At 37.3% G+C, this 25321-nt stretch overlaps 5 protein-coding genes across 7 annotated transcripts; 3 read left to right on the top strand and 2 right to left on the bottom strand.

Moving 5' to 3' along the window:
• The first annotated feature begins 92 nt into the window (after positions 1-92).
• malt1 (MALT paracaspase 1) lies at positions 93-11250 on the top strand. Of its 3 annotated transcripts, XM_043238217.1 has the most exons (18): positions 93-1668; positions 2502-2702; positions 2851-3017; positions 3521-3642; positions 3725-3872; positions 3973-4151; positions 4431-4530; positions 4852-4926; positions 5472-5495; positions 5580-5603; positions 5711-5914; positions 7868-8045; positions 8123-8194; positions 8298-8425; positions 8627-8776; positions 8918-9075; positions 9340-9465; positions 9595-11250. In XM_043238217.1, exons 2-18 carry the CDS (start codon positions 2554-2556, stop codon positions 10045-10047), a joined length of 2457 nt encoding a protein of 818 aa, XP_043094152.1. In that variant the 5' UTR covers positions 93-1668; positions 2502-2553; the 3' UTR covers positions 10048-11250. The 3 variants fall into 3 exon arrangements, with proteins under 3 accessions (XP_043094152.1, XP_043094153.1, XP_043094154.1); XM_043238219.1 differs by lacking the exon at positions 93-1668 and having other exon boundaries at positions 2558-2697; XM_043238218.1 differs by lacking the exon at positions 4852-4926 and having other exon boundaries at positions 95-2702; positions 9595-11249.
• A 17-nt stretch (positions 11251-11267) lies between these two features.
• Positions 11268-13345, bottom strand: cplx4b (complexin 4b). The gene is made up of 3 exons (XM_043238227.1): positions 13263-13345; positions 12842-12929; positions 11268-11500 (listed from the first exon to the last, which is right to left on the bottom strand). Exons 1-3 carry the CDS (start codon positions 13325-13327, stop codon positions 11273-11275), a joined length of 381 nt encoding a protein of 126 aa, XP_043094162.1. The 5' UTR covers positions 13328-13345; the 3' UTR covers positions 11268-11272.
• A 2510-nt stretch (positions 13346-15855) lies between these two features.
• On the top strand, positions 15856-19263 carry emb (embigin). Its single transcript, XM_043240850.1, has 8 exons — positions 15856-16218; positions 16524-16583; positions 17498-17687; positions 17820-17902; positions 18000-18127; positions 18432-18720; positions 18808-18841; positions 18931-19263. The coding sequence occupies exons 1-8, from the start codon at positions 16107-16109 to the stop codon at positions 18992-18994; spliced, it is 960 nt and encodes a 319-aa protein (XP_043096785.1). The 5' UTR covers positions 15856-16106; the 3' UTR covers positions 18995-19263.
• Positions 19264-19629: 366 nt separating this feature from the next.
• On the bottom strand, positions 19630-21775 carry mrps30 (mitochondrial ribosomal protein S30). The gene is made up of 5 exons (XM_043240849.1): positions 21169-21775; positions 20906-21051; positions 20595-20700; positions 20119-20295; positions 19630-19945 (listed from the first exon to the last, which is right to left on the bottom strand). The coding sequence occupies exons 1-5, from the start codon at positions 21722-21724 to the stop codon at positions 19680-19682; spliced, it is 1251 nt and encodes a 416-aa protein (XP_043096784.1). The 5' UTR covers positions 21725-21775; the 3' UTR covers positions 19630-19679.
• A 772-nt stretch (positions 21776-22547) lies between these two features.
• On the top strand, positions 22548-25258 carry hint2 (histidine triad nucleotide binding protein 2). Its single transcript, XM_043240751.1, has 5 exons — positions 22548-22702; positions 22853-22990; positions 23296-23400; positions 23485-23557; positions 24568-25258. Exons 1-5 carry the CDS (start codon positions 22625-22627, stop codon positions 24657-24659), a joined length of 486 nt encoding a protein of 161 aa, XP_043096686.1. The 5' UTR covers positions 22548-22624; the 3' UTR covers positions 24660-25258.
• Positions 25259-25321: the final 63 nt, after the last annotated feature.

The following is a 25321-nucleotide window of genomic DNA, read 5'->3' as shown; positions in this document are numbered from 1 at the left end:
CGACACTTTCTCAACAGAGCGACGAGTCGAAGAGTCTCCATGGAAACCGACGCTAAGAAAAATGTCTTTTTTTCTTCTGTTCAAAGGTCACTTAAGTTAACACACTTAACTTGTGCAATATTTTTTTTCGTTTAATCTAATCCTTGAGAATTTTTTTTTTTTGCTTGAATAAGTCATACATTATTTTTGTATTTTTATTATACAAATACATTATAGAACATGCATATCCATGATGCGTGATGTGATGACAAAATATAAACAGATATGATAAAATAAACATTACCTTGTCATTTATTTTAATCATACTAAAAGCACTTTTGATGGTAGGTATAAAGATTATGTGACTGTACGTTTTACTTAAGAAGTGCGAACATGCATTTTAAAAGTTTGACCAAATCAACAGGCTTCATCGTAGTGAAGCTCTCTTTTACTCCTTAAAAGTGCTTAACGTACGAGCAGATATACAGCTCCGAGTGATTTTCGACAGGTCTCATTTTGCAGCTGTCTATATGACTTGTATGATCGAGTGTAACTGAACCTAAACTTAAACTTAAATCTGCTGTCACATGGACAATTACTGTAAGATGGGACTCTTTAAAAACTCTAAAAGAATCAATACATCGGCTCAAACATTTTAGTAAAATGTAAACACTGAGTTTGCCATGAAAACATTTTATCAGTACTTTATACCATGTAATGTTTGTGACGCACTGTGCAACTCAACAACAAACAAAAAAGGTGCGTAAACGTATAAAAAAAAACAACCGTAAAAATCCTGAATGAATCATCCTCTAAATGATTCAGTTCAATCGCAGTGATTCACTCGATTAGAGAGACTTACTGCCCCCTACGGGCCGTTTTAATTTCACATTCAAAGTATCTTCTATTTAAATCATTTCAAATATCAGCATTCAAATGACAATGGACATTTTAGAAAAAAATGGCTTAGAAAGGTAAAATCAAATCAACGTATCCGTTCAAACTTATTGTAAAAGATTTGTTTCTATCGGTGTGACAGCTTGTATGATATAATTTTAAAACTAGAAATATGTTTGTTACAAAAACCCATCAGTCTGCTTCAGAGGACGTTTAGTTTTACGTCGCAGTACTTGCGGATATATCAGATTTACGGAGTTTCAAAGTAATTACGATGTTTGAAAGAGCCAGGATAAAGCAGAAGAAAAAAGTAAAGAAGAAAGTCATATACACCTAGGATGGCTCTGGGGTGACTAAAACATGGGGTCATTTTCATGTTGGGGTAAACTGTTCATTCAAAACCATTTAATGAAGTGACACTCATTTACTTGCCCAAAAAGATGGAGTTATCATTTGCACTGCTCACACTAACATTTGGTTAGGCTGTAATTAATCTTACTTTGGAAGTAAAAGTTTTTTTGTTTGTTTGTTTTTCAGAAATCGCACTCTCAACATAAGTATATCTGATTTGACTATAAGAACATATTTCCGTTTAAGAGCTGGTTGAGCTGCTCAGGAGAGATGAACACCTTCCTCGTTAGACATCAGGAAGTGATTCATAGACACACACACACACACACACACACATATGTGTGTGTTTTGAAAGTTGGATTTCCCCGCATCAGTCAGTGTAGCGAAAAATGAATGTCTTGCTTAATAATGGGATACATGTCAACATCTGATCCGTCTGCGGTATGTGCGCTCGATGTTTACACCCTATCTGACTCTTTTTGTTCGAGCTGATTTCTGCTCCGTTTCGGACTCTGCTTTTGTGTTTCTTCAACGCTACGTTTATTAAACTCGATCGGATGAATATCTGCATTCGAAAATAAAACGCGGGAATGAATGGCGTCGCCTGCTTAGTTCACAGACATTCATCACATATATCACATAACTTATATTCGGAGCTTGACAAAAACTAAAAAGTGAAACTAGCGAGTGCCTTAAAGGTAACGTTAGTTCACCGACAATGCTTCCTTGGTTAACGTATCTTCTTATCGTTTCAAACCTGTGTGACTTTCTTTCTTCTGTGGAATATATAAGAACGTATTAGGAAGAAGGACACTTTCAGTCTGCCACCGCAAATCCATAAAGCTAAAGTAAATACCCATGATTTGTACTGTCATTCTTCTCATTAATTTAAAGTCCACATAAAACATAAAGTCGATCAAGTTTGGAACCGGGAGTAAATCATGACAGGAATTAGTTTTTTATTATCATTTTTATTTAAGGAGGTATTTTCACTAACCTGAGCTCTTAAAAACTTTAGCTTAAGCAAGGAGGGGGTTTTGTTGTTGTTGTTGTTGTTGTTGTTGAGGGGGACTGTCCTAAACTTTTACCCTGTGTGTGTGTGAACATTTTGAATATTAATATTTTAGGCTAAACAGTTGGTCAATATTAGAGTTTCTGAAAAAATAAATTCTATTAATTTAATAGTTAAAGTGGCATTAATTACATTTTTACTTCTGTTATAACATGACACCTCAGGACTGATTGAGTTGCCTCTTCGTTGTCCGATTTTATAGGTGCTTTGCTGAACATTTAAATCATTTAACACAGTTGTGTATCAACTCAGTCATGTCGGATTTGAATGAGAACTCTTTGAACATTAATTTCTTGAGAGAATCTGTGTTGAAGAGGCTCTGTGAGTCTCTCGACAAGGCCAACAGTAAGGGATGGCGAAAACTGGGGGAGATAGTGAAAAGTGACAAACGATTCAAAGTGAGGTAACAACCTTTTCTCTTTTCACTTTTCTTTTCAATGTAATATATATATATATATATATATATATATATATATATATATATATATATATATATATATTGATAAACTCACTGTCTTTTTGTGGCTTCCTCCTTCCCCTCACACGCACAGTCTGGATGATATGGACATGTGTTCTCTGAAGGCTTTGGAGGTGGATGGAAGTCCTTCCCGCAGTCTGCTTAAACTTATTGGAGATCAAGGATGTGTGGTGGGTGAACTGATGGAGTTTCTACAGATCATGGGTCACACGGATGCCCTGCAATATCTGAAACCTCCAGGTACAACAATCTCAGTGTAAACACGCTACGGAGAGTAGCAGTACATCGTGTCATATAATGTTGTCTATACAAAATATTTATTCTCGAAAGTGAAATTGAAACTTGAATGACACAGGATTGAAGAAGTGATATTTGTCTTAGGCCTATGCAGCATGTAGTCATTTTTTTTCCGATACCAATTGCCAAAGATAATATGAATTATGTCTAATGGATTTTAAAAAGTTGAAATGTGTTCGTATGAAAATATGTGCATTGAAAATGCTTTCATAATATTAAAATGTGTACAGCTCGCAGAAAAGTTACTTTAAAATCAACCAGCTTTATGCGAGTCAGTGGTGAGTTTTCACCAATCACTCCTCAAAATCAAAATCAAAATCCACAGTTGCAAATTAGCGGAACAATAGTACATGCCACTGCATAGATTCTGTGCAGGCATAGTCTTAAGTGATTTATTTGCATCCGTAGATTAGTTTCAGTTGCTGTTTTCTGAATTGTTCTCACAGGAATTCAGATCCTCGTCCAGCCGCAGTCGGTGGCGGTCATTGCTGGACACAACCTTCGTCTCAGTTGTTACGCTGTTGGTGCTTCACACGTGCAATTCCAGTGGTTTAAGAAAACGGAAGAGGTGTGTAGATGTATATTATTACAAATAAGCAACATAATTAGCTGTCAGTCGCATGAATTACGTAACTAAGGCAACCCTTCAGGTACATAACAGCTCCTCCCCAGACCTGGTGTTCAGTCCAGTCCGGCTCAAAGATGCAGGGTTTTACATCTGTCGGGTGAACTGTGGAAATGCATACGAGTTTAGTCACTGGGCCCAAGTAGACGTCCTCGATGTTCCTCCTAGATACGGTAAGTCATTTCTTATCAGTAGAGGCAAGGAAGAAATTAGGTTGAACCGTCATCACTGACGTGTGTCATTGATATCAATTTTTGTTCGCTTTTTGTTCAGGATTAGTGTCTCTGACTTCGGAGGGCAGGCCGAGGGTGTTGATCCAGCCTCAACCTCAAAGGCTGCTGGTGGGAGATTTACTCTATCTGGAGTGTGGAGCTATTGGAAGACCCCTACCCCAATATCAGTGGTACAGAAATGGAGAGCCGATCAAAAAAGCCACAAGGAGGAAGTACACTGTGAGAGGACCCAACACTCTGCATGCATTTAAGGATAAATTCACTATTGTTTACTCTGAGTTTGTTTAGATAGGTTTAGATGCTTAGATTTCATTTTTTAAGACAATTTAGATGCAGTAGATTAAAAAAAATTCAAATAATTGCAAAAAAATGGCAAGTGACATAATGACATAGAAAGACTGAAATAGACCTAACATCTTTGTGTTATTTTCAACTGTCAAAAATAAAAAACAAATGAGTTTAGTGAGAGTGATTAAATTATGTTTTGGTATAAATTAGGTCAAGAATTTGTTGCCAGAGCACCAGGGAAGATACCGCTGTGAGATCTTCTGCAGTAATGAAAGAACATGGAGCAACGAAGTGGAAGTTGTTGTTATAGGTATGCGTCATATCCATCGTTTTGTATGTGTTCTTCAGTTAGATGTTTTCTGATCAAATCTGTTTTGTGAACAGTAGTGACTTAAGATGAGATCACACTACAGGAGTTTGAAAATAATAATCTGGGAACATTGGGACCGATCGACAGTATTTCTAATATACATAACCGCTGGACGAATTCATTCTGGTGAACTGCCTATTTGCGGATAGCATATAATGTTATTGGTAAATTTATTCAAAAAGAATTGGGAGAAGTTTGATGTATTTAAAAAGTAACAATCTTTTTATTACCTCTATTTCCAACCCTTTATTTTTCCTCAAGAAAATCCTTGCCATTCTGAAACGAAAGAGCCAAGAATATATTGTGAAATTTCAGGAGCAATGGAGTGCTCTGAAGGTATTAAGATGTAGTGGCACTCTTCTGACATCTACAGACTTTTAGCATCAACCACTTTTTGGACTACTTCATGCTGATGCATGCTATAAAAACTAATGAACGTTCCAAGTTCAAAACAAGTTAAGCTCCATCGCCATGTGGCATAATACAAATACATTACTGTCAACATGATTTTCTTACGATAATTGACAGTATGTCACATTTGAGCTTGTTTTGAACCCGGAGTATACTATTTTCACCCATTCTCTTGACTGCTTCACTGATTAAGGTGGTGGAAAACACTTTGATAGATCTGATCTGCATGGCTGTTAAAAAAAAATGAGAACATTCTCATTCCTGTCGTAAAGGATGCCGTGTTTTTATTAAATGTCGGTGGGGGTTCATTGTGGCAGGATGAGGTTAGTTATCGTACCTCAAAATAGGTTTTTGGTCTTGAAAAAGGTTTCCTCTGATAATCTATTAGCTTTCTTTTCTCATCAATACTTTCATAAGCATGTTCCTTCAAATTTTAATAATCAAAATACCTAATGTATTTCTCTTTATAGATGACTTTTTGACTGTTGACAGAGGTAAGTTGTGTTCCCATCACACTTAGTCTTGAATACTTCTGGTTTTTATTCAGTCAGTGAATGAATATGACTTTTACCCATCAGATTACAGTCTTGAGAAACCTTACGGTGAGTAGACCAAATAATTACTATGAATTAACAAATCTTTAAATACAAGCGAGAAATCAGAATGACCGGTGTCTCATTTTTCACACTGAATGTTTTTCTTCCTTCAGCTACAGACAAAGTGGCTCTTCTGATTGGTAACCTCACATATCGAAACCACCCACAGCTGAAAGCACCCATGGTTGATGTGTACGACCTCACCAATCTGCTGCGGCAACTGAACTTTAAAGTGGTGTCTCTCCTTGATCTAACGGAGTCGGAGATGAGGAACGCAGTGGAGGAGTTCTTGTCCCTGCTTCATAAGGGAGTGTATGGTACTGTATCTTCTATATAGTTTATGCTACTGTGGTGTCCTATAAACATTGTAATTGCCTTGAAAGAGTAAACAAACGTGATTTTTGGAAGGGTATAAATATGTGGGCCATGTTACAATATGTTCAATCTTTAGTTCCCCAAAGAATCTTTCTAAGTTTGTAACTGATTAAAAATTGACCTCAGATGTGATTAGGAAAGTACCAGTTATTTTCTCCCCATTTACTCACCCTTGTGTCACTCCAAGCCCGTTTAACTTGGTGTCTTCTGTGAAGCACAAAAGGAGAATAACTCTGAATAATTCTATACAAATTATTATCTGATTGTTGTGTAGAGTTTTCAAATGCAGATTAGCTTCTTTTCCAACACTGTGTGTATGCTACATAAAGATTTGTTCAGCATTTCGTATTGGTCTGAGCAAAGATAGCGTACAAGCTACTAGAAAATTCTTAATATTTAGTTAAAGTTCTTTTTGAAATTTTAATGTTTTTATGTTCTTTTTTTTTTAAGTTGTTGAACTTGTTTTTAATACAATAACGCTGAAGTTTGTTTATCTTTTTGGCCTGTTTTTGTAATTCAATGCAACACCGTATACTGTGATAAATGTTTCATCACTCATTGTGATACGTAAATTTGATACTGTCACATGCCTGATTTGTTCTAACTGGCATCTTCACCAAAGAAAGCTTTTAGCTTTGGTAAATGTTTGGTTAATGCTTCATGAAAATCTATCACATGACTTATGTAATATGGTAAATGTGTCAATCCGAGCTTCTTTCATGGTACTTTATTTGTTTTTGTTTTTTTGGAGAAGTGTGTCTCACTATCCACTTTCATTGTATGGAATATAACAGACCAAATGTGTAACATATCTTCTCTATATTATGTACTGTTCACCAGAAGAAAGTCATACAGGTTTACATTTACATTTACATTTAGTCATTTAGCAGACGCTTTTATTCAAAGCGACGTACAAATGAGGTAGGCAATAGAAGCAATTAATGTCAACAAAAGGGCAGTAGTGCATGAGTGGGGTCTTGGCTTACCTAATGCAGACACGAGGCTTTTTTTTTTTTTATAACAAGAAAAGGATAGGAAAGAGCAGGAGAAGAAGAAGAAAGTGCTATCGATGTTGGGTCAAGTGTAGACAAAAGATGAGTTTTGAGTTTGTTTTTGAAGATTGCTAGTGACTCTGCTGCCCTAGTGGCGACGGGCAGATCGTTCCACCAGCGAGGAACAGACCAGGTGAAGGTGCGCAAGAGTGATTTTGCACCTTTTTGTGAAGGCACTGCAAGACGCCTTTCATTTGCAGAACGTAGGCACCTGGAGAGAACATATGATTCAATTAGTGAGTGTAAGTATGAGGGAGCGGAGCCTGTGATTGTCCTGTAGGCCAGCATCAGGGATTTGAATTTGATGCGGGCATCTATAGGAAGCCAGTGTAAACTAATGAAGAGGGGCGTGACGTGGGCCCTCCTTGGTTCGTTGAAGACCACCCTTGCCGCTGCATTCTGGACCATCTGAAGAGGTCTGGTTGTAGAGGCTGGGAGGCCAGCAAGGAGGGCGTTGCAGTAATCAAGCCTACTCAGGACTAGTGCCTGGACGAGGATCTGTGTAGCGTGTTCTGATAAGTACGGTCTGATTTACCTGATGTTGTACAGGACAAACCTACAAGATTGAGCAGTTTTTGAAATGTGCTCAGTGAAAGTTAGCTGGTCGTCAATGATCACTCCAAATCACCACTTCCTAGCTGACCTAGACGAGGATACAGTAGCCGAGCCTAGCTGAATTGATAGGTTATGCTGTATGGTGGGACTCGGCCGAAAAAACGAGGAGCTCTGTTTTTGTGAGGTTTAGCTCTGTTTTTGTGAGGTTTGAAATGACATGAGTGAGTAAATGGCAACAGAATTTTCTGTTCTGATTGAAATGACTCTGATGATTGCTTGTCCCTTTAGGTTTGTTGTATTATGCCGGACATGGTTATGAGAACTTTGGGAACAGCTTCATGGTGCCCGTTGATGCCCCAAATCCATACCGTTCAGGCAACTGTCTCTGTGTTCAGAGCATTCTGAAACTGATGCAGGAGAAGGAGACTGGACTCAACATCTTCCTCCTGGACATGTGCAGGAAAAGGTGTTAATTTAAATCATATTCACATTGGTAACTCATACATTGTTTGTCGACATTCTAACGCTAATATATTTCTTCAGAAATGTACATGACGAGGCCACTCCAAACGTTGTGCTCAAAGTTACAGCCAATATAGTGTTTGGATATGCCACGTGAGTTACTGAGTGTCTTTCTTTTTCATCCAGAAATAACATGCTGAAGTACGTTTTGTTCTCTGTCTAACATGTTATATTGAGATATGTCATGTTTGTGAAGCTGCCAAGATGCTGAGGCTTTTGAACTGAGTTCAAGTGGATTCACCAATGGAGTCTTTATTAAATTCCTGAAGGAGCGCCTCCTAGAGGATGAGAAGATAACTGTTTTGCTAGACAGAGTGGCTGAAGGTGAAGGAACCTTGAGCATTTTAAAGTTAAATGATGTGTTACAGCATTTATTAGTTAAATGCGGGTCCATTGAGCGCAAACAAATGAATAACTGATTTGAAAAATGTACTTCTGACGTTTTTGCGTGTTTCAATTATATTTCTTTTACTCATGTTTGGTTGCATGTCTTGACAATCAAACTACTGTCCTCATTGTTTGTAGATATGGGTCAGTTTGACCCCACAAAGGGTAAGCAGGCTCTAGAGATCCGCAGCAGCCTGTCGGAGAGACGGTCCCTCACCGATCCCATCCGTCCCGGGGACCACTCGGATGCAGCCGAGGCACACAACCTGCTCTGGTCTAAAGCACATGGTAACGTCTGCTACTTCAAAATATTGTGCAGCTCATCTGAATAACCATACGTTTTAGTAATGAAAATAACAGAAATACTGTATGACTGTAAACTGTTTGTCTCAGCATTTGTCAAACTTTTGCATCTGTGTGTCAACCCAGAACTGCCGGAAAGTAAAATTCTGGACTTTGAATGTGGAGTTCAGATAAAAATGGACTTTGCTGCCGAGTTTTCCAACGTGCTGGTCATCTACACCAGCATTGTCAAAAAGCCAGAGGAGATGCTGTCGTGTCAGGCACACATAACTAACCTCCCTTTGGTTAGTGGTCTTTCTTTTTATTTTGTAGAAAGAAACTGACGTCGTTCTTAATTAATACCATTAAAAGATGCAGGGGTAAATAAAAAAATCTGTTCTTCAAGAACACATTCAATTGATCAAAAACAATAATAAAGAGAGAATTAGAGAATTGGACTACTAGCATTCTTGTCATAATGCCTATATTACCAGTATATTAAACATGAAACATGTTTCTTAACATATGTTTGCAATAAATAATGTTTTTCTTATTACTTGACTTTGAAGGATCTGGATGTGGACCCTAAGCTGATGAATAAAGAAACTCTGGAGGAAACAGGAAGCTTCTTACTTTCAGGGAGTCTTCCTCAGCACTGCCTCTACACCCGACTCAGCTCACTGCAGAAACTCAAGGTGCAGCTCAACACTGACTGACAATAATTCTTTACCCAGATCTAGATCTGGTTCACAATACACACATAATTTAACATAACTATCTCGATACCCGTTTTTCCTCCTCGTGCATTTCTTCCTGATTTATAGGAGGAGCTAGCATTCACTGTCTGCCTACAAGTCCAGTTTAACTCTCTAGATGACCTGGTCCAGTGGAACATGGACGTTAACGTCGGCAAGCCCCTCACGGCCAAACTGGATCTCAACCGTCCCACCAGGAAGAACAGCTGTCAGCTGACGTGTCACATGCCGCACAGCCCCTCGACCAGCCCCAGCCACAGCCCCGCGTCTGACCGCCGCTTCCACGGCCCCTGCTTCCCCCAGCAGCACACCAACCCCTACCTCAACGTCTGCGAGCCCCTCCACGGCGCTGCGGGGGGTTACGGGGACTTCCGATTGTACGTCGACCATGCATATCAATATGAGAATGTGCCGTGCTCAACTTTTTTGAACCCACCAAGCATTCCCATTGAGACCACTGATGACATTGACGACATGCAGAATGAGTTCATTAATAGTTTGCAACTCTATGACCATCCCTGAGTGAGTACAGTGTTAAAGAGTTGATTAAAGAGATACTCCACACAAAAATGAAAATTCCCTCATTATTTACCAGATGTATATGATTGACTTTCATTCAGTGAAAACAAATCCATCTCTGTGATGCTTTAAATAGAAACATATGGGAACACAAAGCTGGCACACACGTAATCCATGCGACTCCAGTTATGGAGGCAATAGCTTGTTTTCTCATATACTTGTTATTCTTGTATTTGCTTTTTGAAGCAGCAGCTTTGTCAAAAAGTCAAAAAAAAAATTCATATACATCCTGGATGGCATTAGAATGAATAAATAATGAGAAAAATTATCATTTAGGGTGGAATACGTCTTTGAAGACTGTGGAGTTAGTATATTAAAGGTCAAAGGTCATTTAAAAAAATATTTTTTTTTTTGCATTTATTATGATGGGACGGATCAGAACTGACAGGAAGTGAAGGGGGTGGGGTTGGGAAAAGTCTGCGAGTTGGGATTTAAACTCAGGACATCGTAGCAATATATGACGGTATGCTTCCCACAATAATATCTGCACTAACATCATTTTTCCATGTTAAAATCAACAGCCACTCTATAAATCAAATAATGTTGATTCTTTTATACATTTATTAAAAAAATATATTTTTATAATATGTATTTGATGATGGCTGTGATGCAAATATGTATCATCCCAAGTGACTGTCCAATCTCTTTTTTCAGTCTGTACTTTCATGTGACTTATTACGGCACCTTTAAAATATTTTAGCATAAAGAAAATACTGTAGCACTCTTACTTTTAAATATTTTGTAATTATAAAATGCTCATTTATATTAAAAAAATCTGTAACCTTATTGCATTTTTCAAATAGAATTTAAACATTTAGAAAAATAATCTTTATTTTTAAATAAAAAGTACATTAATCAAATGACATGATTATCTATTAGCATGTAGATATTGGTCATAACTATGACTTAGTTTAAGATTACTCAATGAGAAGGTCAGTCACAATCTGATAAATAAAATAAACAATTTAATAAAAACAAGAAATAAAATGATTAAAACAGAAAAACAAGAAACCAAACGAAAGAACTTTGAATAAATTAATTTCTGAACAGTGGCATTGATTTCTTGTGCGATCAATATTTCTCAGGAGATGGAAACTTAATAGTTTTACTGCGTAAGCAAATGCGTCAAGAGGTTAGATAACTGGATAACTTTGACTTCTTCTGCGCTTTACATAAGAGTGCACTTCTCTTCGGCCTTGGACTTCATCTCCACAAATGTGGCCTGAGCCTTTTCTTTGAGTTGCCCCATATCCATGTTCTGAAGGTTCTGCATCTGACCCATGATGGACTCCTTTTCCTCCTCCTGCGGCGCCTCTCCATCCACCATCTTGACCAGTTCCTCTGGCACGTCAATGTCATCTCCGGCCTGCTGGATCATAATCTCATCCTGTTCACTCTGAGAAAAACCAAGAGCACGTCAAACCTAACAATAAAATCTAATAGCACTTTTTTTACATAATGAGAAGAACTCATAGTTTGCAGGCATGCAAAGCCGAGCACGACTTCCATAAATAAAACAGCGTGGGGTTATTTTACATAATTAAACTACTACAACAAATGGTCACATTGTCTCTCAAGATACTGATTTGCTACTTGTTTTCTTTTTAAAATGATTCAAGTGTTGATTGGAACAATTTTTTTTTCATTTTGTGATAAAGATACTAAAATAAACTAAAAAAACTAAAATAAACATTTAAATAATATGGCAAAAAGGAATCATTCTTTGTTGGTTATAAAAATACCTGAACATTTTAATGATTCAAGTTTATTTTATAATTATTATTTCTTTTATTACTGATTATTCGTATTTTATGTACAGTTCTATTTTCTGATTACATATAAAAATGTATGTAATCGTAAAATAGAATAATTGATCATTTGCGACTCAAATTGGAAGGATATCAACTTTTTTTGATGGACTTGCAGTGCATAATAAAAATTATTCATTTATTTGTTTGATAATGAGTACAGTTGCCTCTGTAATTAATATTATTAATTATGATTATCAAAGAAATTAACATTCACATCAGAAAAAAATGTGATCTAACACTTCAAATCTTGAATATATGGTTACAGCTTTGCAAAATGTCAATATCTCTATACTGACCTCGAGTGTGCACTGCATTCATTTAATAATTTAATAATTGCATCACTGTGAGTGTACACTTTATAGCGGTGGTTCACAATGAGGGGTCAGGAGCCACGGACATTAGGGGGCTTTAGCAAGCTTCTAAGTGGGGCACAAAATTACTCACATTTCATTTAAAATCAGACAAAAGTTTTAAAAGAAGTTGTAAAACCAACTAAACATTCAAGATATTTCCTACAGGTATCCTAGCCTCGAGGTAACCTAATTATAAATGTGTGACTTCTAGACCTGGAAAAGTCATGTAAAATAACAATTCGTTTTAAATGTTCATTTTAAACATCTCTCTTCATCCACATGAAACTGTTAGTGAATCGCACAGAAAGTTGTACAGCAGTGCTGTTAAAGCTCACTTTAGGGATTAAGCACTGCAGGTGGTTAAGCCCTGAACATCCAGACTCCCTATTTTAGTTTACTATATTATGCCTTAATCTCCTGCCACAATCTGCACTGCAACCTTCACACACTTTGATAGCTTAACCATCTCTGCAAACCGATGCTATTCATGTGCTGCTTAAGCACAGTCAGCGGGGACAGGGAATGACTGAATTACTGAAAGCGATTCGTTCATCTGCTCCATGGGGCTCTCACCTTTGGAAGTCGATATTTTTCTCTTAAACAAGTCCTCAAACAAGCCCTTTCTGCCTTCCTTGTAGCATATTCTGCATCTCTCTCCATCCTTTATTACCAAAGAAGCGGGCAATGTACAGGAGATGAGAAAAGAAGCGGAAAATGAACAGGAAAGTGATACACTGTTATAACAGCCTTATCAGAAAACAGCTCAGCGTCAGGGTACTTCATTTAATGTGTATATATTTTACACATTTAATACATTTAACGTGTATTAACAATAGGGGAAATGTAGAGGGTGCAGTGTTAACCCTTACGTGAGTATCATATCTAACGTATGCTTCACAAAACAATTATTAAAATGTGTTTCCGTGTTATTCCATATGAATTCACCACATTATGAAAAACCTGGATAAAATAGGCTCGCATGTTTCAGACTTACTTTTCCTCCACCATCTGCTTCTGGTACTCCTCGTATTCTTCTCTGGACATTCCATCGTGAGACATTTTGCTAGCTGCTCTTGTTTCTTCAACGGGCTGATCGCAATGAATGAGAACTGATGTCACTTCCAAAAAACAAAAGATATACTACTCCTTTCCTTTTTTTTGTAAATCAAGCTTTAGCTTCAGGATTGGTCTATCAGACTAAATCCTATGAGAGGCTTTTCTGTGCGACAGCCCTGCGGTTGCATCACCAAGAACATCCTGCATGACCCTGGCCAAAAAAAGAGTAACCATATTCTGCCAAATACCGTCAGCTGGTCTGAGCCCTTTGTTTCCATTGTCAGGAAATAGATGAATTAATCTTTTGCTCTTTGTTTGCAATTTGTTTTTTAAAATTTTGCTGTTTAGATGGGTAAAATTAGAAAATATGTGTCAGACACTTTCAGTAATTTTATATATATATATATATATATATATATATATATATATATATATATATATATATATATATCTTTAATTTGAGGGATTCTTATCAAAATTTAAGGAAAGGTTAGAGAGTTATAACTCTTTCTAGAAACCATAAGCAATTGGACAGTTGACTCAAAGATGATTTCTTAAACAGATGTGGGCTTTTCCTTCGAAATTTCTACATCAGTCAAGCAGGTAAAAGGTCTGAAGTTTCCATTTGCATTTGGACGTTGTTGCTGTGAACCCACATCTTACAGTGAAAGGATCTCTCCATGCATGCGAAATAGACCATTAGGCTTCAAAATAAAAATAAAAAAAATAGGCTAGATAACAAAAAAAGATAGCAGGAACATAAGGGGTGGCCAAATCAACAGTTAGATACATTCTGTGAAAAACAGAATGCACTGGTGAGCTTAGCAACACAAAAAGGCCTAGATGTCACCTGAGGACAGCACTGGTGGATGAACGGAGGATCCTGTCCGTGGTAAAGAAAAATCCTTTGACAGCATCCAGCCAAGAGAAGAACACTCTCCGGGAGGTAGGTGCTTCACTGTCAAAGTCTGCAATCAAGAGACATATACACCATCAGGTACAAACAAGGTCAGATTAGACTTACTACCAAAAAACATTTAAAAGCACATTCTTTTGATGACTGATGACTAAGATCAACTTCTACCAGAATGACAGGAAGAAAAAAGTATGGGGAAAGTTTGGAGCAGCTCATGGACTCATGAAACATGGTGGAGCAGTGTGATGGCGTGAGCTTGCGTGGCTTCCTGGTGAGTGACAGAGGAGCTTGTAGTACAAATGGACGATGATCCTCTACAAGGCCAAGTCAGTCTTCTGATCTTAACATGACTGACCATGCATTTCACTTGCTGAAGATAAAACTAAAGGCAGAAGACCCAGAAACAGTAAAAGGCTGACAAAGCATCATAAAGGAAGAAACCTAGTCTTTGGTGATGTCCATGAGTTCAGATTTGAGGCAGTCATTGCCTCCAAAGTATTCTCAACCCAATATTAGCAATGATTATCAATTTGTTTGTTACAATTACATGTGAGCCCCTGAAAATGGGGGGCCGTGTATAAAAATGGTTGTAATTCCTAAGCACTAAGTACTATAGTAAGGTTTTATGGGAGAAAAATACAGCTTGAAACACTAACAAAAAACCCATGTGTGACATTTACCTGTGTTCTTATGACTAATAAGGACTGTTTTTAATATTGTTGAGTTGAATTGCTATAATACAATATAAATGTTCAGGCTCTGCAGGTTTTGAAACATTAGCTGCCCCACGTTTTTTGAGATGGCAGTGGTGGCAGGTAAAATGGGCCGGCTGATCAGCAAAAATGGGCCAGTCAAACTGCAAAGTGAAATGAAGACATTTCTGATAAAACACATTTGATTATGACATAAATTACATTAGAACATACATTTGAATTGCATTAAAACACTGATTTCCACCAATATAATCAATAAACAACAATTTGTAACAACAACAATTAGTGTTGTGGAAGATGAGACACTCAAACCTTTCAATGATTTTCATCCAAAAAAATGAAAAAGTAACAAAATCCTGAACATTTGGTGTGTGTGTCTGAAAAGTTAACTGTCTGTAATAAATAGTTTCATATTAGGCTACTATATATATATTATTGAGTGAAAATAATGATTTATTTTATCTTAACACATTCAGGTAAATTGGTCCAGTAACTAAAAATGATTTTTCTTTATAAAAATCTAGATTATTTAACAAAATCAGCATTTTATCTCAGAGGGGCCATCAACACTTGGGTTATGAATCATCATTTCTAAATTATAATTTTTTTTTATACCTTTTTTTTACATTGATTTATCATTGAGAAGTAATATGCCAGACCCCTCACCTTGGCTTTTTTTGGTGTGGTCTCAGATTGACGCATTGCCCCTCCCCCGCTAGCAACCTCAGACCAATACATTCATTTGCTAAATGTTAGGTACTGTTAAGGCAACAGTTTGAAATTCTTTGCAGTCATTGGCTGTTAATATTTAAAGAGATAAGACGCTTCAACCTCAAATGGACCATTTTACCCGATGGCCCAATTTGTCTGATACCACCCCATTGGTGAATGCAGAGGATCCCACGCAGTTGAGGAGTGACTCTGAAGTTGTGCCAGCACCGCTCACAGTACCTGCTTCATCTCAGTAGAGGGTGATGTTACAGGATTTCATTTGATCAGGCAGGGCTGTGGCTGCCTCCTGACACTCATGATTAATTTAAAACAGGAAGCTGCAAGCGTACACTGGTCCTGCCAAGTCACCATGGCTGCGGTCGTGAAGGGAAGGGGGTTGGTGTCTCTGGGGACCTGCTTGTGAAAAGATGCACCAGAAGAGATGCCTCACCCCAGCAAAACACAGCACAGCTGCAGCCAAAGAGCGCTCTTCTCCATGGCTAGTGTCAGACATCTCATCCTGCTTCTTCTCTACTGTGATGGGATGCACACCGGTATGTGCGTGTCTGCTTTTTACTGTAACATTCATGGGGCCCTGTGCTTTGACCTTGTTATCAGTTTGTCCTCTGATCTGTTGGTTTTTGCAGTGTTTTTCAGGGCATGTGATTGTTAAAAATGATTGTAAATAAGTGTAAACATTTCTTAGGTGTTTTTAAGCTGGTTGAGTCTTCTAGGTAATGCAACTTTCATTTAACCTTGACTAGGCCTGTCTCTGTTGCAGAACAGTGAGTTTGTAGTGTTGTTTATTCAGTGCAGCATCATATGGCATGTCTTTTTTTTCATGTTCACTTTTTTTTAGAAACAACCCCTTCCCCACAGTCTGATCCTGTAATTACAACACGAAAAGCTGTATCCAAAGGTATGATTACCCTACCATACAGTATATTATTAGCCAGAACAAGCATTTGTCTTAACTAGATCACATTATAGATCAACAGATACGTGCAAATGATAAAATGATATGGCTAACCAAAAATGTAAAATAGTGTTCACCCAGCCATGTCCAAGATGCAGTTTATTTCATTCATCTGAACAGATTTGAAGAAATTATTATTATATGCCTTATTCATCAATGTATCCTCTGCAGTGAATGGGTGCCGTCAGAATGAGAGTCAAACAGCATTGCTGTACGTGCATTAAATGCAACGAAATAAGTAAAATAATGCACAAATAATTGACACGACTCCAGTCCATCAATTATGGAAGTCTTGTGAAGAGAGTAGTTACATGTTTGTAATAAACAAATCCATCATCGAGATGTTTTCCAGCTAAAATAGGAGTCCACTATCCATTTTGCTTTTTCAAGCAAAAACAGTCTAAAACAGATCTAAACAAATGTCAGTGTCAGTAAACAACAACAGAAGAGGGACCTGTCCACTGGAAGAAGCAATATTACAATATTATAGAATCGCCGTATTTTTACCAGCAACGTAATGATGGATTGGTTGACAAACATGCAACTTTCTGCTACACAATACATTCATTTATGTGGATTGCTTGTAGATTATTGAGCTGTTTTTATCAGCTGTTAGACTCTCATTCTGACGGCACCCATTCACTGCACAGGATCCACTGACGAGGTAATGCTATGTTTCTCCAAATCTATTCTGATAAATCAATAATAGTGAATGGCCTGAAAATGAACATTTTTATGTGCAATTTTTTTCCGTGAATAATAAGACTAATTCAAGACTAATGAGAGACAATACATTGAATTGTACATAATTGTAGAGGTTTGGTTTGCTGATTGGGCTACAATTTCTTGGCATACAGGTCAAAATCAAGTCATTGTCGAAGAGCTTGCAATCCTGACACCACAGTATATAGAGCTTTTATGTAACCTGACTGATATACCAAATAACCCTCCCTACATTACTGGCTATTGGACAAAAGACGGACAAGAAATTGAAAACTCTGAAGAAACTGTAAACAGAAACAATGAGCAGTATATCCTTAAAAAGACGTAAGTGGATGTCTATTTCAGAAAATAATCATGTGTCATTCCTAATAATGCAAATAAGACATGTTAAAGAAGTAAATAACCAGTTCAGTATTACCAAACAGTAACTTAACACTGATTTAACCTGCTTCGTAGTTTCAGTATACAGGCCAGAGACCTGGGAAATTATTCCTGCATCTTCAAAGAAATTCAGGCACAAGTGAGATTTGTTTTAGATGGTATGTCGTCATTTCTTTGCACATATTGTGTTGTTTTCATTTATTTGTCATTCTGATGTTTTGTGTTAACTTGATATATTTCGCTATCCCCTTCAAGTTCCTGTAATAAAAGACAAACGAGACAAGCCAGTAGTGAGCTACACTGGAGATTCAGTCGTACTGGTGTGTAAACTCAAACACACACCAAACACCTGGAACTGGTACAAGGCGAACAACACCGACAAGGTGAAAAAGAAATGGAGAAAATAAGATTACACTACTTTAACCTAAAAGTTTTTCAGCTAATATAATTTATTTTTTAGACTTTTATTTCATTTCTGCCTTTGTTACACATTATTATAATTATATAGACAATAAATTATGTGTAATTACATGTAGTTTATCGATATTACGCAGTACTTCAATGCACCATTACACTGTAACAAAGACACCTTAAAATAAATTGCAACCCGAATGATGCATAATAGTTGCACTTAATATCTAATTAACTAAGATAACACTGTTCATATAATTGTTTTTGTCTTCACAGGGGCTCATCAACGCCACTGCAGACCCTCTGAACTACAAGATCTTTATTAACGGAAATGAAACAAAGCTGACTGTCTTGAATCTGACTGAAGAAGACTCTGGGAAGTACATATGCAGTGCTGAGTTTGAGATCAAACCCAGCGAGTCTTCCGTAGAGCTGAAGGTCTTGTCGTATACGGAGCCTCTCAAACCCTTCATTGCTATAGTGGTGGAAGTCGTTGTCCTCGTCACACTCATTTTGCTTTGGGAAAAATGCAACAAGCCACAACACGACAACTCTTCTGCAGAAGGTACAGTAAACTTTCATGAATAAGAAGAATAAGCTTTAAAAAGAGCTGAGGCCGTTGAAAGTTAACAAAGGATTTATCCATTTGCAGAGAATGACCTGTGCTCTGAACAAACCAGCAAACTGTAGGTTTTATTTTAAAAGATTCACTGAATGTATTCGTGCTTGGAGGTTTTTCAGACATTAACAGCGCCGGTGCTTTCTTTCCCCCTAGCACTCGTGACGAGAGCAATGGAGTGGAGAACAACACAGCAAGACAAAGAAAACTGGAGCACTGAGGTTTTCATTGTAACAGATGTAAAACCTTTTTATTCTGCTTTATGATCTTGTGGCTTGAATCACAAAGTAACAAGCAATAAGGTTTTTTGCTAAACTACATCAGTCACAGCAATATATAAATATTATATACATACTGTATATTACATTCTCTATATTAAATATATAAGGCATGGTTTCATAATCTCTGATATAGTGGTGTTGTCTGTTTAGATGCGCTCATATGACCTTTGGGATGTGAATTTAATAATAAAGGTCAACTAAAGAAACACTTTACTGAGAGTTTTTTTTTCTTTAAGGGTTTTTATATGATGAAAAGATTTAATTTCAAATTGCATGATTCATACAGATCCCTTTGTGATATGTGAAAGCTTTTGAATGCTTAGACTTTAAGGAACCGAAAAAACCCCAAACCTTCAAAAATGTCTTTATGTTTCAAACACGAAGCAAGGCATTCTGGGTTTGGACAGACGTGAGGGTGAGTAAAAGACAGAACTGTCACTTCTGGGTGAACGATTCCTTTAAACACAAAATGATTCTTCAAGAACCGTCTAATCCTTTAGTTTTCAGTACTATTTTGGGCACTTAAATTGCATGAAATTCTTAAGCTGAACCGAAGACGCAAATAAAACGCAGCTCCATATATTATGTTTATTGACACGTCGAACAATCATCATTTTCATAATTTCAAAACTGTGGTTTGTTTAGTAAAAACTGCAGCAGCAGTTTGAGAACAGCATCGTTCAAGCCCACTACATCTCCGTCTGTGATTCTCTCATAAAGCCGCATGCTTTCTGTTCCCCAGCACAAGTTCTTCCTGCTATTGCTGCCGTCAGCCCGTGGGCTCAGAGCCAGAGTATTGAGCTGATAGCAGAAAAATGAGAAGAACTGGCCGTCTGTGATGACGGCCTGAGACACAAACGGCCGGCTCACATCCTCTTCACTCCAAAAACCTGGACAGACCAAACAGTTTTAGTTAAAGGAAGCATACATGAGCCGATTCAGATCAGTGATTACCCTACCATTGTAAAAATATATAACTCAATTGACAAGTGATCTTAATCTGAGCTCAGGACAATTTTGGCACTATTATTAATAAAAATAAAAAGTTTACAGAAACACCAACCTTGATACATAGCCTGCGCCCCCGTCCATGCAAACAGACTGGAGATACCGTTGGCCCTCAGTGACACCTCCACCTGATCGGAGTTGCCTCTCTTGCTCATTTTGTCCCTGCGGAACTTGTCAGGGATCATGTGAAACTGTGTGTGACCATAGCAGCAGGGATCGTCCAGTTTGGCACCTGTGGGGGAAAACAAAGCACAGATCTAAACTACATAATACTATATAATGACAGCAAGTTGTTGTTTACCTTTGATGGAATTTAAGTAAATAAAAGCATTTCTATAAGCATTTTAATATGCAATGAAACTTTAGTTAAAATACTTATTGCCTAACCTCTGAAAATTTGCCAGGGCCCTCTAGTGGCCCCTGGCTGAGAAGGATGCAGTGAGATAAAAGTGCAAACGATAAAACTAAAATGAAAAGCGATGATATATAATTCATAATATTAACAGAATAACATTATGTAAAAACACAAACCTATAAAGATGTTGTTGTCATACTGTCTTCTGAACAAAGGGAGCAGGTTGGGAGCCAAAGTGATAACGGGAACTTCAGCAGAGATTTCTGCCTCAAGAGGAACAAACTGCAAGATATTACATCACCATTAAACATGCATCACACATGTATGCTATTTCATGTAAGTGCTGCACGAAAGCATGAGCATCACCACAGACATTTACATAAAATACTTACTTATAACAGCTGCATTTTAAACACCAAGTCTTCAGTCACGATTAAAATCACTCGCACATACTGCAATCCTCATGAAGGCAATGCGAGGCCCCTACCTCAGGAAGCTGCTGCAGGCTCCTGATCTGACTGTGAGGTTTGTCGTCGATCTGGAATCTCATGGGCTCGACCCGTCCTCTCCTGTGGCCCGCGGGAACCGTCCTTTCTCCCCGTAACCAGTAATAGCTGACTTGAGGGTCAAAATCTTCCAATGATAAACAGAGAAAGCACACAAAAGCCAAAATAAACACATTTAAGCATTGCAAAGTGAAGCCACGTTACTGAAAGAAACTGCGAAGTGCACCTCCTTGATCAAACCCACCTAAAGTTGACAGACTCAGCGCGGGGTTTTCTTTAGCCAGAAGGTGTTTCAGACCAGACACCGCGTTCCTTAAAAACGGAGTGACGAGCCGCTCTTGCTCTTTGTGGACGAAGGTCCTCGCTTTCTTCTTGTGCCAGTGTTCTTGCAGGATGGAGCTGCAGACTACAGATCGTACCTCGGACAGCACGGACTCGTCCACCGCCGGCGCAGACTCGTGCTTCTCGGGCAGACCGCTAAGATACGCCGTTTTGGTGTAGTGCTGGTACCACTTGTCCGCGTTGAGAGCAGACGTTTGTGGGTAAATCACGTACTTCTTGCGCTGAATGCGAGTGAGCGCTCGGATCTTCTCCTGCGCCGTGCGCGAGCGCAGCTGCTCGAAGAACTCCGCGACCACGCGCCGCTTCGCCGACTTGCTTTTGGCGGTGCGGGAGGGCAGGACGGGCGGGTATAAACTCCGTGCTGTGGGGGCTTCGACTTGGACATTTCTGATACAGACGAGGCGTACCGACGCCCTGGAGAGGAAAGGATGCAAGGGCAACCTGCTGCAGGACGCCATGTTTGTCCCACGCGGTCTTCTTCAGAGGTCTTCTTCTGTCATACAGGGCCTCTGCTGACCTCTGCTGGAGCGGACGAGAAGAGAATAAGATCAGACTGACGGTAAACGTGTACACAAATATACACAGATCTTTGTCTAGTACACCATTGTTTAGAGAAATAAAAATAATGAAGATAAACTAAAACAGAGTAGTATAAACTTCTGTTTTTGCAGTAGCTATGAAACTATCTTTATTTTGGCCTTGTACGTATTCATTTTTACTGTGCTGTACTGAAATGCCAATAAATAATTTAATTTCATATTTCAATAAAAACATTCAGTGTTAAAGACCTGTTAAAGAACTAACTTTTGGACTAAAATAATTATATATATATATATATATATATATATATATATATATATATATATATATATATATATATATATATATATATATATATATATATATATATATATATCGATACATTCTAAAAAGAAGAAAAGAAAAAAATTAAGTAAATGAAGTAAAAAAGTTTATTGAGCAAATTTCACACACACACACACACACACACACACACACACACACACACACACACACACACATATATATATATATATATATATATATATATATATATATATATATATATATATATATATATATATATATATATATATATATATATATATATATATATATATATAAATACCTTAAAATAATAAAACATAAACTAAACTGTGCATAATAAAGTTTTTTCAGTTATTATTCTGTATAAAGTAACAGATCTGCGAGTATCTTGGAGACCTTTATTTTGAAAACCGCATAACTTTTGAGAACCGGATGTAAACAAATCCTCAGCAGCAGCACGTGAAAGGTCGATTTCCACTGAATATGGACGCTGTTTGTCATTAAACAGTGCGATGGCAGCCCGCAGTATTTTACTTACCCGTCGGGTTTTGCCTCTTGGACATCATTTACGGCGTGTCTTACCTGTGAAGGTGTTTAATCCTCTTTTATGCACACGCTGTCAGAGTTTAAGCGCGGTCTGTGAATGTGAAGTGCGCAGAAGACTTAATCTGCCGTGTACATGTTTTAGACGTTTGGAAATGCTGTTTTTGAGGTTTTGTTTGTTTGCTTGTTTGTACCAGACCTTTTGCTCTTCCACGCGCGACGAGGTTCGCTTGGCACAGGAGGCCGGCAAGAAATACGGGAAACCTGAACTCACTATATTTTCTAAAATAATTGACAAAACTATTCCTGCAGCCATCATTTATGAGGATGACAAAGTAAGTTTAAGACCTCTTATGACCCTTGTCTAACATACTGTTAAGTAACATATTGTGTTTTGTTTCAGGGGACTGTTTAACTATATGTTGAATAGTATGAATAATAAGCATATCAGTTTGCATTTAATATACATTTGACGTGGATCAAAAAAGTTAATCAAAGTTGTCCTACGGCAAGAACATATTTTGTTTTTGGGACTACTTTGATGAAAGTTGTTGATCCACTTCAAATGTTGAGTGTATATTAAATGCAAACCAATATGCTTATTATTCTTGCTCTGATTATTCAAAAAATCTTGTTGCAGTGTCTGGCTTTCAGAGATGTAAATCCCCAGGCGCCTGTGCATTTCCTGGTTATTCCTAGAGTTCCCATTCCTCGGATCAGTGAAGCACACGACGAGGATGCATTGGTTTGTCCGTCTGTATACATTTTTAATTAATTTCTAGTTTTAATAATTACAGAGGACCTCTAAGATCTTGACGTTTTCCTGCAGCTCCTGGGTCATCTTTTGATTGTGGCCAAAAATGTAGCGAAGAAAGAAGGGCTGGATGAAGGATACAGAGTTGGTGAGAAAATACGCAGTGTTTGGAAAGGGTTTCCTTAATAATCTATATAATCTTAACCCTGCAAGGTTTAGCATAAAAAACAATAGTCAGAAAAAACTGTGGCTCAAATAATATAATGTAGAAGAATATGGAGCTCATAATCAAGGAGGAAAAAACACCTCACTAAGCAAAGCTATGCAATTTGATGTAGCTGCTGATATTTATACATTTATTTATTATTATTCATCTATTTAAGGCCAAAAAGTAAGCTGACTTTCTGTTAGCTTGTAAAGTAAATTAATGAGGTTTTTGTAAAAGACACTATTTACATAAAATCCATGTAAATATTTATGTGCGTATATATATATTGTATAGATTATTTATTTTGGGATATTACTACAAAGTTATTCTTACATTTACTGTAGTCAGTACTGTAGTACTATTAATTGCATCCAAAATAAAGGTTTTTGTTTACAATATATTTGAGTGTGTACCGTATATATTCAGTATGTGTATATAAATGCTCACACGTGGTATATATGTTGGAAATATTTAACTTTATTTAATTTATATCCATATAATTTAAATTATATAAAATATTTAAACATAACATTTTTCTGAAATATACACATGCATGTATTTATATATATATATATATATATATATATATATATATATATATATATATATAATAAATATACACAGTATATCTGCGTATATTATGTAACAAAAACTTTTATTTTGAATCTGCTTAATCATTTAAGGGTGCTATAAAAAACACATGTACATACCTACAGCTAGACATGTCACAATTAAACTACAAGACCTAGAAAGGTGTAAACTGTCAGTCAGATGACAGAAGCCATGTAGTAGATAGTCATTTAAAGGAAATTTATTTATCAAGTATATTACAGTAGTCTTTATATGGTTAATACCTGCTGCTTATTAAGTATAGTACACTATTATATTAACATGTCATTAACTTTACAGAATGTATTATTTGCTAAATTATATGTTATTGTTGTTTACAGTCATAAACGATGGAAAGAATGGGGCACAGTCCGTGTATCACCTTCACGTTCATGTTCTCGGAGGACGACAAATGAAATGGCCTCCAGGATAGATGGACCTTCTGTCTGAATGAAAGTAACGCTCTGCATTTCGTAGGAGACAAGCATAACTGATATGCAAAATGAAAATTAGTTGGAAATTACCCCCCCAAAAAAATTGTTTGTCAAATAACGAGAGAGTGGGAATTATTTTCTAGGTTAAAATGAATTAGACTGGTTTTCAGTGTGCAGTTGATGTTAACAAGCTGTTGGGTAACCTGCACTTAACTGGGTTGGGTTACCTTTACTGTTGTTTACTGTCATCACTGGGTAATAAAAATGTTCTTGTGACTTTTGCAAAGTTCACAGGTTGATACGGGCTTTTTGCACAACGGGTATAAAGTGTTTGCCATATGCAAACGAGGTATTGAAAAGGAAGACCATAAATATAGAAATAGGAAGTAAAAGCACTGTGGTGTTAATGAAATGCAAGCAGAACAAATTTCTTGCATAAAATGCTGCATTTAAGTCAGTGGGACAACATGCGTAGAAGTCATATTATTTAAAATACACAGCAGTTCCTTCTCCCCCTGTTCAATAAATAAGGGCCTCTGAGTTTATACCGTGAAGACGCGTTTTAGGACGTGCTAAAATAAAAACATACGATCAGAAATCTTGTGTTAGACCTGGTTTGTCCTCATCCAAGGTCATCCTGTAGATCTGTTGCCTGATGAAG

Source organism: Puntigrus tetrazona, chromosome 5, assembly GCF_018831695.1.
Source record: "Puntigrus tetrazona isolate hp1 chromosome 5, ASM1883169v1, whole genome shotgun sequence".
NCBI lineage: Eukaryota > Metazoa > Chordata > Actinopteri > Cypriniformes > Cyprinidae > Puntigrus > Puntigrus tetrazona.
Note: the sequence above shows the minus strand (reverse complement) of the source record. Positions and strands in the feature narration are given on the sequence as shown.

Bases quoted from the DNA above. Each gene is read 5' to 3' on its own strand.
- emb (XM_043240850.1), top strand. From the start codon at position 16,107: ATGCCTCACCCCAGCAAAACACAGCACAGCTGCAGCCAAAGAGCGCTC. The intron at 16,584-17,497 runs GTATGATTACCC...CTTGGCATACAG, and splicing joins ACGAAAAGCTGTATCCAAAG to GTCAAAATCAAGTCATTGTC. The intron at 18,721-18,807 runs GTACAGTAAACT...ATCCATTTGCAG, and splicing joins CGACAACTCTTCTGCAGAAG to AGAATGACCTGTGCTCTGAA.
- hint2 (XM_043240751.1), top strand. From the start codon at position 22,625: ATGGCAGCCCGCAGTATTTTACTTACCCGTCGGGTTTTGCCTCTTGGA. The intron at 22,703-22,852 runs GTGTTTAATCCT...TGTTTGTACCAG, and splicing joins GGCGTGTCTTACCTGTGAAG to ACCTTTTGCTCTTCCACGCG. The intron at 23,558-24,567 runs GTGAGAAAATAC...TGTTGTTTACAG, and splicing joins GGATGAAGGATACAGAGTTG to TCATAAACGATGGAAAGAAT.
- cplx4b (XM_043238227.1), bottom strand. From the start codon at position 13,327: ATGTCTCACGATGGAATGTCCAGAGAAGAATACGAGGAGTACCAGAAG. The intron at 12,930-13,262 runs GTAAGTCTGAAA...TTGGTAATAAAG, and splicing joins AAGCAGATGGTGGAGGAAAA to GATGGAGAGAGATGCAGAAT. The intron at 11,501-12,841 runs GTGAGAGCCCCA...GGTTTTTCTCAG, and splicing joins AAAAATATCGACTTCCAAAG to AGTGAACAGGATGAGATTAT.
- mrps30 (XM_043240849.1), bottom strand. From the start codon at position 21,724: ATGGCGTCCTGCAGCAGGTTGCCCTTGCATCCTTTCCTCTCCAGGGCG. The intron at 20,701-20,905 runs GTAGGGGCCTCG...AATATCTTGCAG, and splicing joins GCCTGCAGCAGCTTCCTGAG to TTTGTTCCTCTTGAGGCAGA. The intron at 19,946-20,118 runs GTTGGTGTTTCT...TGGTCTGTCCAG, and splicing joins GGCGCAGGCTATGTATCAAG to GTTTTTGGAGTGAAGAGGAT.
- malt1 (XM_043238217.1), top strand. From the start codon at position 2,554: ATGTCGGATTTGAATGAGAACTCTTTGAACATTAATTTCTTGAGAGAA. The intron at 4,531-4,851 runs GTATGCGTCATA...TTTTTCCTCAAG, and splicing joins AGTGGAAGTTGTTGTTATAG to AAAATCCTTGCCATTCTGAA. The intron at 8,195-8,297 runs GTGAGTTACTGA...ATGTTTGTGAAG, and splicing joins ATAGTGTTTGGATATGCCAC to CTGCCAAGATGCTGAGGCTT.